Below are 12778 nucleotides of genomic sequence, written 5' to 3'. Positions count from 1 at the left end.
CCTGACTGGGGACAAATATTCAGAAATCTGAACCTGAATTGATTCAGTCTTCTAACCTGCAAAGACTGCACCAGTTTACAAATGGATAGATGTTCCCTTTTCATTACAGAAATGCAGGCACATGAATACAGTGGCTCAGGCCAGAAGCCCAGGGGTGCTAAAGCAGCCCTCCCTTCCCTTCAACAGGGAAGATGAGCTCGCAGGGGTGGGGGCAGTGGGGGAATGGCCAGGCCCCAGCAGGCCTGATTAAGACTGAGGAGAGGTTTAAACCCCAACGGTAGGGGAAGAGGGAGCAGGGCCAGACCACTGTGGTGGGGGAGGAGGAAGAGGAGGGGAGACTTCTGCCTACCCCAGTGGCTCCCTGACAGCTGGAAGCAATCCTGGCACACAGTGCTGTCTGGCCCCAAAGGGGAACTCTTCCACCTCCTCTCACTCTCCCACTGCGGCAGAGTGGGGTGAGGGCTCTGTTTGGTGCTGGGAGGGGTTCTTCCCCTTCCTCCTCCTCCTCCTCCTCCTCACCTGCTGCTGTGGGGTGGGGGGTTCTGCAAGGCTGCCCAGCCCTGGAGGAGGACTCTTCCCCCCTGCTCCTTCCCCACCACCACAGGGTGAGGAGGGGGGCTCTTTGCAAAGCTACCTGGCCCCAAAGCGGGACTTTTCCCCCTGTTCCTCCCCCTACTTCCATGGGCTGGGGAGTGGGGCTCTGTTCTGTGCTGGGGGATACTCTTCCCCCTCCTTTCCCCCCCACCCCCACTGCTTCAGGGTGGGGAGGCATGGAGGGAAAAGTTTCCCTCTAGGGCCAGACAGCCTCTCATAGAGGTCCCCTCCCTGCTCCATGGCAGCAGGGGAGGAGCAGAGGGAAGAGTCCAAGGCCAGGCAGCCTTGCATAGAGCCCCCCTACCCACCCTGTGGTGGCAAGGGGGGGAGGAGGAGTCCCCCTCCAGCATTGCACAGAGCCTCCCCCCCCCCCCGGGGGGAGGAAGAAGGGGAAATGGCAGAAGAGTCCCCCACAGCACAAAACAGAGTGCCCCTCCCCACCCCACAGGACAAGCATCCTGGCATGGGCCTGTTAAGGTGAAGGGGGCAAAGAGAAAGGTTAATTCCTCCCTCTGTCCCTTCTGTTCTGCAGGCAGGGTCTGACAGCCCCAGGGGCCACCACCACTGCCCCCTCCCCTTTTCTCCCCAGTAGAGAGAGAGACCCCAACTGCAGTGGGGGAGGAGGGGAAGGAGGGAAGAACTAACCCTCTCCCTGTTCACTTTGCTTTTGTGGGGCCATGCCGGCCAGTGTCTCACCATGTCCTGTCCCTGCTCAGGCTACAGAGCAGAGGGATGAGGCCAGCCCCGCTCTGGAGCAGAGGGCACAGCCCAGCCCAGAGAGCATGCTTGGATGCTGGAAGACTCTGGTTTAACTTAAACCGGGAAGGGGTCTGGGACAGACATTGCATAAACCAGTTTGAGCTCAATCAGTTAAGTCTGATACTACATTCATCCAGGGTTACCTCAGACCAGTTTCGGCCATTTTGAAAGTGGTTTATGTGCACTGAATGTCTGTTCTGTTACAGGTTTAAACCAGTTTGTGATCACTTAAACTGGTGTATGTGTAATGTCTGTCCCTAGCCCCTGACTTCAGACTAATATGTTAACTACCTCTGGCTTCTCTATTGCGCGCCTTAATTCCGTGCCTTCTTGTCCTAGCATTCCTCCTCTGTTTGTATTGTTTTCCCCCTTCTTCTCTTAATCCTGTGTCTTGTTTATCCTTCCATGTGTAAAGGCTGAACAGTAAAATTTATGAAAATCCTGTTGACTAATCTCTCACTGGTCAAGATGAGCATATGTTTAAATTCTAACTAACCAGGGTGAATAGGTGAATTAAATAAAAACCTTGATAAAGAAAATCTAGCCAATGGGCCATCAAAAATTTTGCTCTTGGAGGACTGTTTTTAAATGCATTTTTATCTTAATAGGTTGATTAGGCTAATTAACATTATGTTATTGACTAAATACCCAGAACTCTCAGAGATGTTCTCAGTTCATTATTCTACCTTGGTTTCTTGGGTTAATACTAATTGGAGATGCAGTGAGATAACATGCTGAGTTCCTGAGAACAATATACTTCCTACTCAAGACTGTCATTTTCATTTTAAAATTAACAAGGTATTTAAGATTGTAGGAACTCCATATTTGCTCATGAAAAGTTTTTCCTCTTGATGTCACTAGACTCCCTGTTCTTTTGGTTCACAATTTTTTTCCTGCTGCTGGGATCCCTTGCTGCTTATGACTGTTGAGAGCTACCTGACAACAGCAAAGTAAGAACACAAGCAGCCTTGGGATTCACTGTCTGGCTTCTAAAGAAACTTCTGAAGCTCTGAGCACTCTCCATCATAACCATGTAATAACCTTATATAATAATATGGAAATGCAGATAACTAGCTCACACCCTAACCATTCTGAGATTATCAAAAGGTTGTAAAATCATTTCAAATTTTAGACAAAAAAAATCAAATATCCTAAATGCTAATTTAGGTTTAATTTATACTAATTTAATAGTCATTGTATAGCTCTGTATGCCAGTAGCAATGGGATTTGATACACTTACTGTAAAAGTAGTGAATGTATATGCCACATCTTTCAATAGGATAAATGTTATCAATACTGGCCTGATCAAGGATGCTGGACTTACGGAAATATCAGAGTTTCAGTAGAAGATTGCATAGTTCTTGTGGACTACACCATTCGCAAGTTTTGTATTCAGTCAGTAAGTAACTCCTTACCTTGGTTTTTAAAGCAGATTATAACAGAAATTCAAGTTTTTGTTCAAAAGAAATTTGCCTGGAAATGTAGTTTTAACTAAAATATAATTAAGCATATATATAAACAAGGTGCTAGATTGAAATAGAATTGTGTGTGTGTGCAGTATTTGGGTGTAGATGACTATATATGTATACGTACACATTAGATGACTACAATACTTAATGAGCTTTAAAAGGTATTAGTCCATTGCATTCATGTGAGTAGCCAACTAGTTGTGATACAGACACAATTTTAAAAATTTTTAGAGGTTTTATATGAAGGAGGATTACTGTAGACTAATCTACTGAGCAGTAAAGCATCAGCATCTACATGTGCACATTATTTACTATGCAGTAAATTAGTCTACTGTGTTGTTAGCTACTACCTGTAAATACAGGTAGTAAAGTAACTGCACAGCTGCATAAATACTGCACAATAGTGCATGTGTAAATGCTGACTGGGTACAAATTTGTTCCCGGTCAGCCCCAATACCAGGAGGCCACGGGGGACAGGAAACTACCCTGGTCCTGGCCCTGCTCAACTCCTGGATTCTCTCAGGAGCCAAGAGTCAAGAAATAAGTAACCTAGAGGGTGCTAGGAAAGATGTGTCCATTGCACTGGGTACAGGTGGGAGGTTGTCCTGGGAATAAGTAGAAGGGGGATTCCCAGATGGGGGAGAACCTGGCCTACGTGGGCTGGTTACCAGGAGTGGGTAGCCAGAGACTACTGAGGATGTTGGGAGGGTCTTGTTAGGGCCATCAGAGCAGCAGTTGAGCATGACCCTGGAGAAAGCTGCAGACCCTGATGGGAACCCCTGCGGGTGGGCAGAGGGAAGAATCCCAGGTAGAGGCACTGGAATTCAATTAATGCCAGCCAATGGGCTTATGTTTTGTGTATATTAATACTTTGCTTGTATGAGGATTCAATGTTTATGTTGTATTAGGCTGTAAATTGTAAGACTGATGGTTTGGGAGGGACTGTAGGGGTGGTAGAGGTCCCATAGCTTCTGGGAGGATACCGAGAGTGTCCAGAGGGGTGATCCCATAGGGCCCAGTCCCATAAAACCTGGACAGGGATGCTGAGAGAAAGTCAACAAGGGGTAATCCTAGGGCACCAAATGGGCACAGACCTGAAACAGCCCTGCCACGAGCCAAGGGTGCTAGGGAGGACTGGGGTAGAGTTAGAGTTGATTGTGCCTATTTTTCTTTTTTCTTTTTTTCAACAGGGTACTTGAGGCTATATCAGCCTGCACCTTAATAATTAGCACTAAAACCATAAATTAAAAATGGAAAGAGAAAACTTACAAGATAGGATGATAAGCTACAACATATTAGAGTTGCCCAGAGCTTCATGCAGTCTAATATTCCTTATCTGAACATGTCCATGTCCTGAACATGTTTGTATACATTTTTGATGATGCAGTTCATTGAGAATTAGGCAACTTACTTTCTTAATGGTCCCAATCCTGAATTCCTACAGGCTCTCATAAGAGTTTTGTATGAAGTGAAAAAGGACTTTCGGTTTTGGCCTACTGTTTTAAATCTGATTCTTCATGTAAAGTACTTATTGCAATTTTATACTGATTGGCTTATATAATATAGCATAACACTGTCTTTACTGTATGACTTGAGACCCTAGAATCTACAAGCATTAAATAAGTCTGTTTATGAATCTTTATATATTATGTCACACTATCTATATATTTATGTCACACTCATGGTCTTTGTGCTCCTAGCAGCTTCATGATGGCTGTAAAGCTCCAAGGCTTGTAACACAGCTTCACTTTACCAGCTGGCCTGATTTTGGAGTGCCTTTCACACCCATAGGGATGCTGAAGTTTCTAAAAAAAGTCAAAACACTGAATCCTTCACATGGTGGACCAATTGTGGTTCATTGTAGGTATGTATACACTCTTTAAACTTCAAGCCTGAACAGTTTTTAAAGTGCTTTGTGTCCATCAAAACTAAAATTTCTTCAATAGAAAGGCTGTAATCTGTGTAAAAGTCAGGAATTGCAGTGTTATTGGTAGATCCAAGGATAGGAATGAATGCCAAAAGCTTTTTTTTACTGTCATTTTACTATTGAAACTTCAGTTTGGTGTTCTCAGAGTGCTGTCCAGTCTATATAGTTGAAAGCATTCCCTGTTAGAAAAAACAAATTTGTAACACAGATTGCTACGAAACACTCCTGAGAACTCATCATCCAGCTTTCTCATGTTTCCTAACAGAATATCTAGAAATCTTGTAGCAAAGATGCACACTTAAGAAAATATTTTTAACACTCTGACAGTCCCTTACAATGACCATAACAGAATGTGTGCGATTCATGCACCTGGTTTCTCACCACTAAGGGATTAATACAAGCCACTTAAAAATTTATCATGGAAAAAAAATGAAAATATTTTTTCCAGAAATTGAGAGAGAATATTAGAACCTCCTTCTTTTCTTTTTCCTTTGTCCACTGTCTATGTTGTCAGAGAGGGACAATGTGAACTTTTGTGAGCCAGCCAAAATTTTGTTCCTTGTTTTTCATACAGACTCCTGTCTTGCATGTTTGGGAAGAATTCTTATTCTCTCAACAATTCATGCATGTACTTCAAAGACTTTTCTTTAAGACTTAGGGGAAAAAAATATTTTAATAACCTTTCACAAGCTTCTCTTTGAAATGCACATATCTTTTCTTTTATATTCTTTCCCAAGATGTTCTACACTAAGCAATGCTGTGGTCATGTGTTTATTTCTCACCAGCAAGAAATCCTGTACTTAATTCAGTTGATACTAAAATGCGGTCTAAGCAATGGTAGCCATAAAATACCCATTGTTGAAACATGCAGAGATCTAAATGCACAGCAACGGGACTATTCTGTGCTACATGTTTTGGGATTAATACTATAAAACTGTATTACTGCTTGAGAAATGTAGATTTTAAATATGATGCCCCCTAATTTCCTTTGCAGTCCAGGATATGATGCCATTGAATTGCTGGGAAAAGAAAAGGGAAATTCATCCATAGTGCATTTCTGAGTGGGCTTTTAAAAAAAATCATAGCTAACACTAAGCAAAAACTACTTGACCAGAATAAGTGTTTGATACTTAAAGAGAAGATTTTAGATAAATCAGGATTTAGAAGTAGTGAAGGAGAAGCAGATAGAACAAGGGAAAGGAAAGCGGAAGGAAAGATTCCGGCAATTTATTCCAATTATTATTTAAACATCTCCCCTCTGGGATAAGTGAGCAGGAAGAGCTGATAAAAAGACATCAAACAGAGGTGTAACGTGGACAAGAATCAGTAGGGTGTTGAGGCACATGTCAATCAGAGCAGAGAAGTGAATTTTGAACAAAGATGAAAGGGTTAAGTAAGTTGAAGAGCTGTATGTCAGAGAGGGCAGTGAAGGTGTTATGTGTACAAAGGAAGGTAGAACTGAAAATATAAATCATAGGGTGCGTCCAAGTTGCAGGCACATGCACGTGGAGCTGCTCAAATAGAAGTGGTGTAAATTTGAGTCGGGGCTTTTTGCCTCAGCACATGTGCCTGGACACGCACTTTGGTGTGAGGCAAATTGTGCCACTTGGGGCAAAATAACTCTCCCTGGCTTCTCCTGGATCTGCAGCCAGGGGGAGCTAGAGCCAGCACCTGTGCTGTCCCCAGTAGTATAAATAGCTGCCCTGTCCTGGCCTCATCTGTACAAAAAGCTGCCCTGGCAAGTAGCTCAGGGCTACTCACTCTCAGGAATTGAAAATAGAAAAAAATCCCTGATTTTTTTTTTTTTAAAGTCCCAACGTCACTCTGTAAAATACCCCAAAAGCCATGTTCCTCCACAATTGAAATGAGAGAGAGAGAGAGAGAAATCAGTTGGGCAATGTTTCATTGATATATATATACAGTGTTAAAGCAATTTGGAAGCCCACCAGTGTCTCTATCATCATAATAAAGTAAATTCTAAATACCTATATGTTTTGCTGCCCCCACAGGGGCCACAGCCACCCCCACAGGAGTTATAGCTCCCCAATCAGGGTTACAGCCCCTCCACAGGGGCCACAGTTCCCCCAACAGGGGCCAAATGGCCCCCTGCACAGGCTACCACCACTCTCCTGCAGGGCCCACATGCCCCACCCCTGCTTGCTATCCCAGCCTCCTGGATTGCTGCCCCCCTGACCCCATCTCCCACCAGCTCCTGCACCCCCTCCATGGCTGCCTTACTCCCCCACTCTCCCAGGCCCTCTAATGGTTGCCCACCCCACCACCACCACCCCAGCCTCTGGCACTTAAAAAAAGCAAAAAAAAAAAAAAAAAAAAAAAAAAAAGGCTTTACTCACTCCAGTAGTAGGGGCTGTGGGGGCTCCAGGGCTTTCTGGCAGAGCCCCCCCATGTAGCACAGGACAGCAGGAGGCAGTGGGGCCCAGGCTGGGGTCTCTGGGGCTGTCACCATGCCCTGCTGTGTGGGGGGGGCGGGGCCACTGATCCTGACCAGCAGCTGATGGTGCCAGTGAGTGCTGGCGGGGGGGGGTGGAATTTTAGGGGGGGGTTCAATTGTGGGGATGGTGGGGTGGGGGCAGGGATCTGGGGGGATGGGGCTGGGCAGAGAAGAGATCAGGGGGTGGGGCAGGGATTGGGGGCGTTGGGGGGCTAAGGCCGGGTGGGACAGGGATCGGGGGGGTGGGGGGGACCAGGCGGGGCAGGGATTAGGGGGATGGGGATGGGTGGGGCAGGGATTAGGGGGATGGGGTGAGGCGGGGCAGGGGTTGGGGGGCTGGGGATGGGCAAGCATCAGAGTAGTGGGGGGGGAGATCTGGACAGGCAGGGCAGGGATCCGGGGGGGCTGGGGGAGCAGGCAGGGGTGGTGGGGGTCCCCCCCCATGCCCCCCCTTCCAACACCCTACTTACCTGCAGTGGAGCCCGGGTCCAGCTCTCTGCGGCTGGCACGCTGCCTGCCCTGCATGGCAGGCTGTATGCTTCAGCACCAGGGCGAAGGCCAACCATAGAGACACTCTAGCTGCTACCAGAGTGTCTCTGTGGAGGACTCAGTCTCTGGTTGCTTCAGGCCACAGTCCGGGACCATGCCCTGTCCTGCTTTTTTTCACTCCATTTTTTTTGCCCCCTGGATATCCAGGGGTCTAATTCTGCCCCGTGCTGCAAATTTGCAGCATGAGGAACATTTTCTTATTCCTGAATGTGCCTCTTGCAGCGTCTCAAAGGAGTTTGAGACGCTGCAAGAGGCACGTGTGGGATCATCTGGTTGTGCCCGTACAGTCTGCAGTGGGGAGAGAAATCAGGAGAGAAGGGAGCGGGGAGAGTAAAGGCTGATAGTGGTGCAAGGGTGGACAGTGGTAAGCAAGGATGAGAAAGTTGTGTTGTTAGATTATGTAAAGAGAGAAAACTATCTAGTAAAATCTGAAATCAAGAAAATAGGAGACTGAGAAGACGAGTGAGTGCAGTGAAGGAGTTTGAGTACTTACAGAAAGAAGCGAGAAGCAGGGACAATGCACTGAGTTAGAAACGTGGCAACTGATGCTGCTTAGGAGGGCATTAAATTGGAAATAGTGAAAAAGGTGAGAGAAGATGTGTGGGAGGAGGAGGGAGAGAGAGGAAAAAGAAATAGTGATGGGGGGATAGGAGAGAGGAGCAATTTGAAGCCAACGGAAGAGAGCCTGACCAAATAGATTATTGAATTCTATGTGCAAAGCATTTTAGGTCTGAGGGAGGTTGTGGACACTGATCACTCTTAGAGGGCCAACAAGTTTTATGGTCTTTTGTTGTCAGAGAGCTGTGCTGGGTTTAGTTTGCCCATTTCAGTATTCCTACAAGTGGAATTTGTTAGACTATTGGTAGGTGATTTCTTCCTTTTAACTTTTCTGACCATGCTGAGGATTTCAGTGTTTTTAAGAATTGAATGCAGCATAATTTTCCATTCAGACAAAAAGGGACACTGTGTATCTAGTTATAAGTAGATGAAGAATGTGCATTTGCACACACATTTTATATAATAAATTATTTTTACAGATTCATAATAGATTTACAAAATAAGGAACTACTTATTTGAAAACTTGGTGCCACTGTCATGTTTTAAAATAAATCAAAAGAAGAAATGACAACTTCTTGTTCTATACACATAGTAAAAGTAAACAGAAAATGATAGTGATGATTATATTTTCTCTAGTCTGTATTTTTTTTGGAGAAAATTATCATTGCTTATGATGCTGGAACATGATTTCTTAGAGTGTATATTTCTCACAAAAGACTAAAATATTATATTATAATAGCTGCTGGGTAAAATTGACTAACATTGTTACAGAAATGTTAATGTCTAACACAGGATGCCATGCCCTTTTCCTCTAAAAGGAAGAGCTGAAAGATGTTTGTGATTTGGTATGATTTGTAATAATCTTGCTCCCTCTGGTGGCTATTTGAGAGCATGTGATAATATTTTAGAACAGACATGCTAAAAACTTTAGCATCTAATAGTGCTTAGCATTTGGAAAAGAAGGTGCAACAAAAATTTTTGTTACCAAAGTAACAGTAAAAAAGAGATTTAAGGATCATTTTTTAAAATGTGCTTTTACCCGATATCCTTAGCTAGTCAAAAACACAATCACAATTTTTAAAATTAAAACAGAAGTTAAAAAATTAACCCTTTTAACTGGCTCTAAACTTGTAACAGAGGGAGGAAATTTATTCCAAAAAATCTCGAAGATTCCCTTTGGTTTTTTGGTTATAAAAAAAAAAAAAAAAAGTTTTGCAGATTCGTTTGTAGAAACTCTTTTCCTTAATGCTACCATTTAAAATGAGAGAGAGATTTTTATGATGTTTAACATCAGTTTGGGTGTTTCAGTTTAATATGAGCAAAATATGGATTATCTATGAGTTTACCTTAGTAGTTTCTCTTAGCTTTATAACTCAATAGTGTCTCTTTTCTTTTTGAAGTGCTGGTGTAGGTCGAACAGGCACATTTATTGTGATAGATGCCATAATAGATATGATGCATTCTGAACAGAGAGTTGATGTTTTTGAGTTTGTCGCAAGAATCCGTAATCAACGCCCACAAATGGTTCAAACTGAGGTAAATAAAAATTAAATTTTATGTTAGTTTGTTAATTTTTCGTACTTAACACTGGCAATGTATTGATGTTTTCCAAACAGTGGTACGTATCCCAAAACTTTCATGCCTCCCTACACAGCCTGAGCAAAGCTGAACAAGAGATTAATAAGGTGAAGAACTCTGAAAGTTATATGAAAGAACTCTGAGACTCTGCTTATGTGGTCTTCCCGTTTGTACCCCATGATGTTCACAGCGTAATAGAAATCCCCTGTCATGGCCAAGGCTTATTCCATTAACTTGTGCAGTGGCCTAACAAGATGGGAAATCATGAATTGATCATATAAAATAAATGGATATGCTATATCTTTTTTAATTGTATTTAATTATTTTAAAATACATTGCGCTTGTTGCTTATTCATTACAGATGCAGTATTCATTCATATATCAGGCATTGTTGGAATACTACCTTTACGGTGACACAGAACTAGATGTGTCCTCCTTAGAAAAGCACCTACAAACATCACACAGTACAACTCCTAATCTTGGACAAATGGGGCTAGAAGAAGAATTTAAAGTAAGTAAAATAAAAAATAACTTGCCAAAATTTTAGGTGTTGGGCCAACAAGACATGTTCATATATAGAAGAAATGTAGCATTTTTTTAAAGCTGTCAGAACTAAACAGCTCAACTTTTTTTTTTTTTTATTTCGAGTTATGGGAAAGATAAGGAACATTTTCCATGCATAGAATTTGTATGGTCAGAAAACAATATTGTGGAACCCTCTCTGAGGTTCTACTCCTAAAAGTGATGGTCCAAAAATGACAGCACAGTATTCTACTAACCAAATCCATGTAGGTCCTGAGTAATGTTTTCTTACAAAAATATATTTTTTGGATGTATACTCTTGTTAATGTTGCAGAAACTGGGGAATGGAGCCAGATTGCATTTCCTTTTACTGACTTATTGACAGCATTTGATTGCAGAACTCTTGTACTTGCTGAAGTTGCTCATGTGGAGGAGAACCCAAATTGACTTTTAGGTCTCTTGATCAATTTGCTGAGCTGTTTGCAGGGAAACAAAAATAAACATCTTTTAGTGTCACTGAGAGAGCATAAATGGATAATGCCATCCATACTATTTCAACACTTTTTAGAAAAAATTATAATCACATCTAAGAGTTCTGAAGAAAACTTTATAGAACGACTAGCTTTATAACATATGTGTAAGTGTCTTTATATCCCCTTATTTTGTGTATCAGATTAAAGCATAAAAATGACATGGAACTTTAATTGGATCAATAGCACATGTTCCCATATGGGATTCCAATAGTTAGTCATTTGATTATCTTGTTCCAGTGGCCGTGGCCAACAGGGAAACTTGTCCTAGCAGTCTAGCCTCAAGTTAAATGCTGAAAAGAGGATTTCATCGCTATCTGTGACAAGAAAGATGCAAGTGAACAAACAGAGCACTTTGATTTGCTTCACAATTCCTGCTACTGTTTTTTACTTTCTGATATGGCTGACATGATTTTTTGGACCCAGCTGCTTTCCATACAAGCACAAAACATAGTTTGGTTTGGATATCATCTGAATTACAAACATATAGCATAATTCAGTAGCATAATCAAAGTACCATTTGGCTTCATTGTGCAAAGGAGAACTGTGTTTAACCAGTTTCAGAGACGGCATGAAGTTGCTATCAAGTAGACAACATCCCAGAAAGAGCTTTTTCCACACAGCAGACATTCTTTCACTTTCAAATTCAAAACTTATTTCTTAAATTAAACTGAAAACAACTATTTATTATAATGCAATTAAAACACTATATCTTAAAATGAGGTTGGTTTTTCAAATCATTCCTGAAACTTATTTCTTCCAAGAGACCTGTCAAAGATCTTGCCCACTTACTAACTTTCAAAGCATTTATTCTTTATTGAAAGAACAAGTGCTGAAGTTTCAGAAGAAAATAGTTTATTTTTGTACAGAATGTGATTCAGTCCTTGTATTAAACTCAGTCCTGACTATGCCGCTGTGATCTGCATATTTTTAGTAGCAATCCTACATGAGCAGAAATAGTTTATTTCCTTGTGCACTTCCTTGGTCTCTCTTGCTTTGATGGTATGTAAATGAAAAAATACAAGATCCTTGGGCCAGAAACCACATGTCTATGCCTTAGCAAAATGGTAAGCACTTGGTGAATAGTTAATGGGGTCTTGCTTTTTTTGCTGGCCAGCGTAAAAAGTTTCTGTGAGGTTTCTGTGTGCAGCGCTCAGCCTCTGACATAACCACTAGTCCCCAGTCTAAGTGAGAAGTGAGGTTAGTAGGTTCCATATAGAGACTTGTCCTTTGTAAAGTATAAGAAACAGTTAGCACTGAAGGTCAAATTTAAAAAATGGGTCTAATGCATGCATTTATTCATTGCAGAAATTAACAAATGTTCGGATAATGAAAGAAAACATGAGAACTGGCAATCTGCCAGCAAATATGAAGAAAGCCAGGGTCATCCAGATAATTCCATGTAAGATGTTGTATTTTCTACATTATTATAAGTATATCTGCTTAACATTTTAAGTGCCATGTCAATATTATTGTACTATTAAATGATGTTTGAAATGTGTAAGCATCATTAATTACTTATGTTGTTAGCAGGTTACCTTACAAAAGAATATGACATTGTTGTTTTGAGCTAAACAGTAGGTGGCACTCTTAAGACTGAAATTTGAACAAACTAATTTGCAGCTTTCAAAAAGAAAAGACTTTTTAGTTACTTTCTTTTTCTACAAATGTTTGTAAATATGCAAAATAGAAAGATATATCAAGAAATAAATCTTATTAAGAGGAAAGAAGTTTGAACTCCATCACCTAAGCTATTTATCCTATGGTACTATTGAGAAGCATTCTTTTTTTTTCTTTCTAGAGCTTTATTTGTTGAGGTTTTCAGTTAGCATTCCTTCCT

The 12778-nt window shown here is 41.8% G+C and overlaps 1 protein-coding gene across 6 annotated transcripts in view; it reads left to right on the top strand.

Moving 5' to 3' along the window:
• PTPRE (protein tyrosine phosphatase receptor type E) overlaps window positions 1-12778 on the top strand; it is a 247570-nt gene that overhangs the window by 200945 nt on the left and 33847 nt on the right. For 5 of the 6 annotated variants that reach the window (XM_059730032.1, XM_014611368.3, XM_059730033.1 and 2 more), the window contains 5 exons: window positions 2633-2752; window positions 4523-4686; window positions 9709-9844; window positions 10248-10397; window positions 12247-12340. In XM_059730032.1, the coding sequence (XP_059586015.1) occupies window positions 2633-2752; window positions 4523-4686; window positions 9709-9844; window positions 10248-10397; window positions 12247-12340 (664 nt within the window). The remainder of the gene's footprint in view (window positions 1-2632; window positions 2753-4522; window positions 4687-9708; window positions 9845-10247; window positions 10398-12246; window positions 12341-12778) is intronic. The other variant, XM_059730034.1, reaches the window with a different exon arrangement.

The sequence above is a fragment of the Alligator mississippiensis genome, chromosome 6 (genome assembly GCF_030867095.1).
Source record: "Alligator mississippiensis isolate rAllMis1 chromosome 6, rAllMis1, whole genome shotgun sequence".
NCBI lineage: Eukaryota > Metazoa > Chordata > Crocodylia > Alligatoridae > Alligator > Alligator mississippiensis.
The sequence above is the reverse complement of the archived record's forward strand: the minus strand, read 5'-3'. Positions and strand labels throughout refer to the sequence as shown.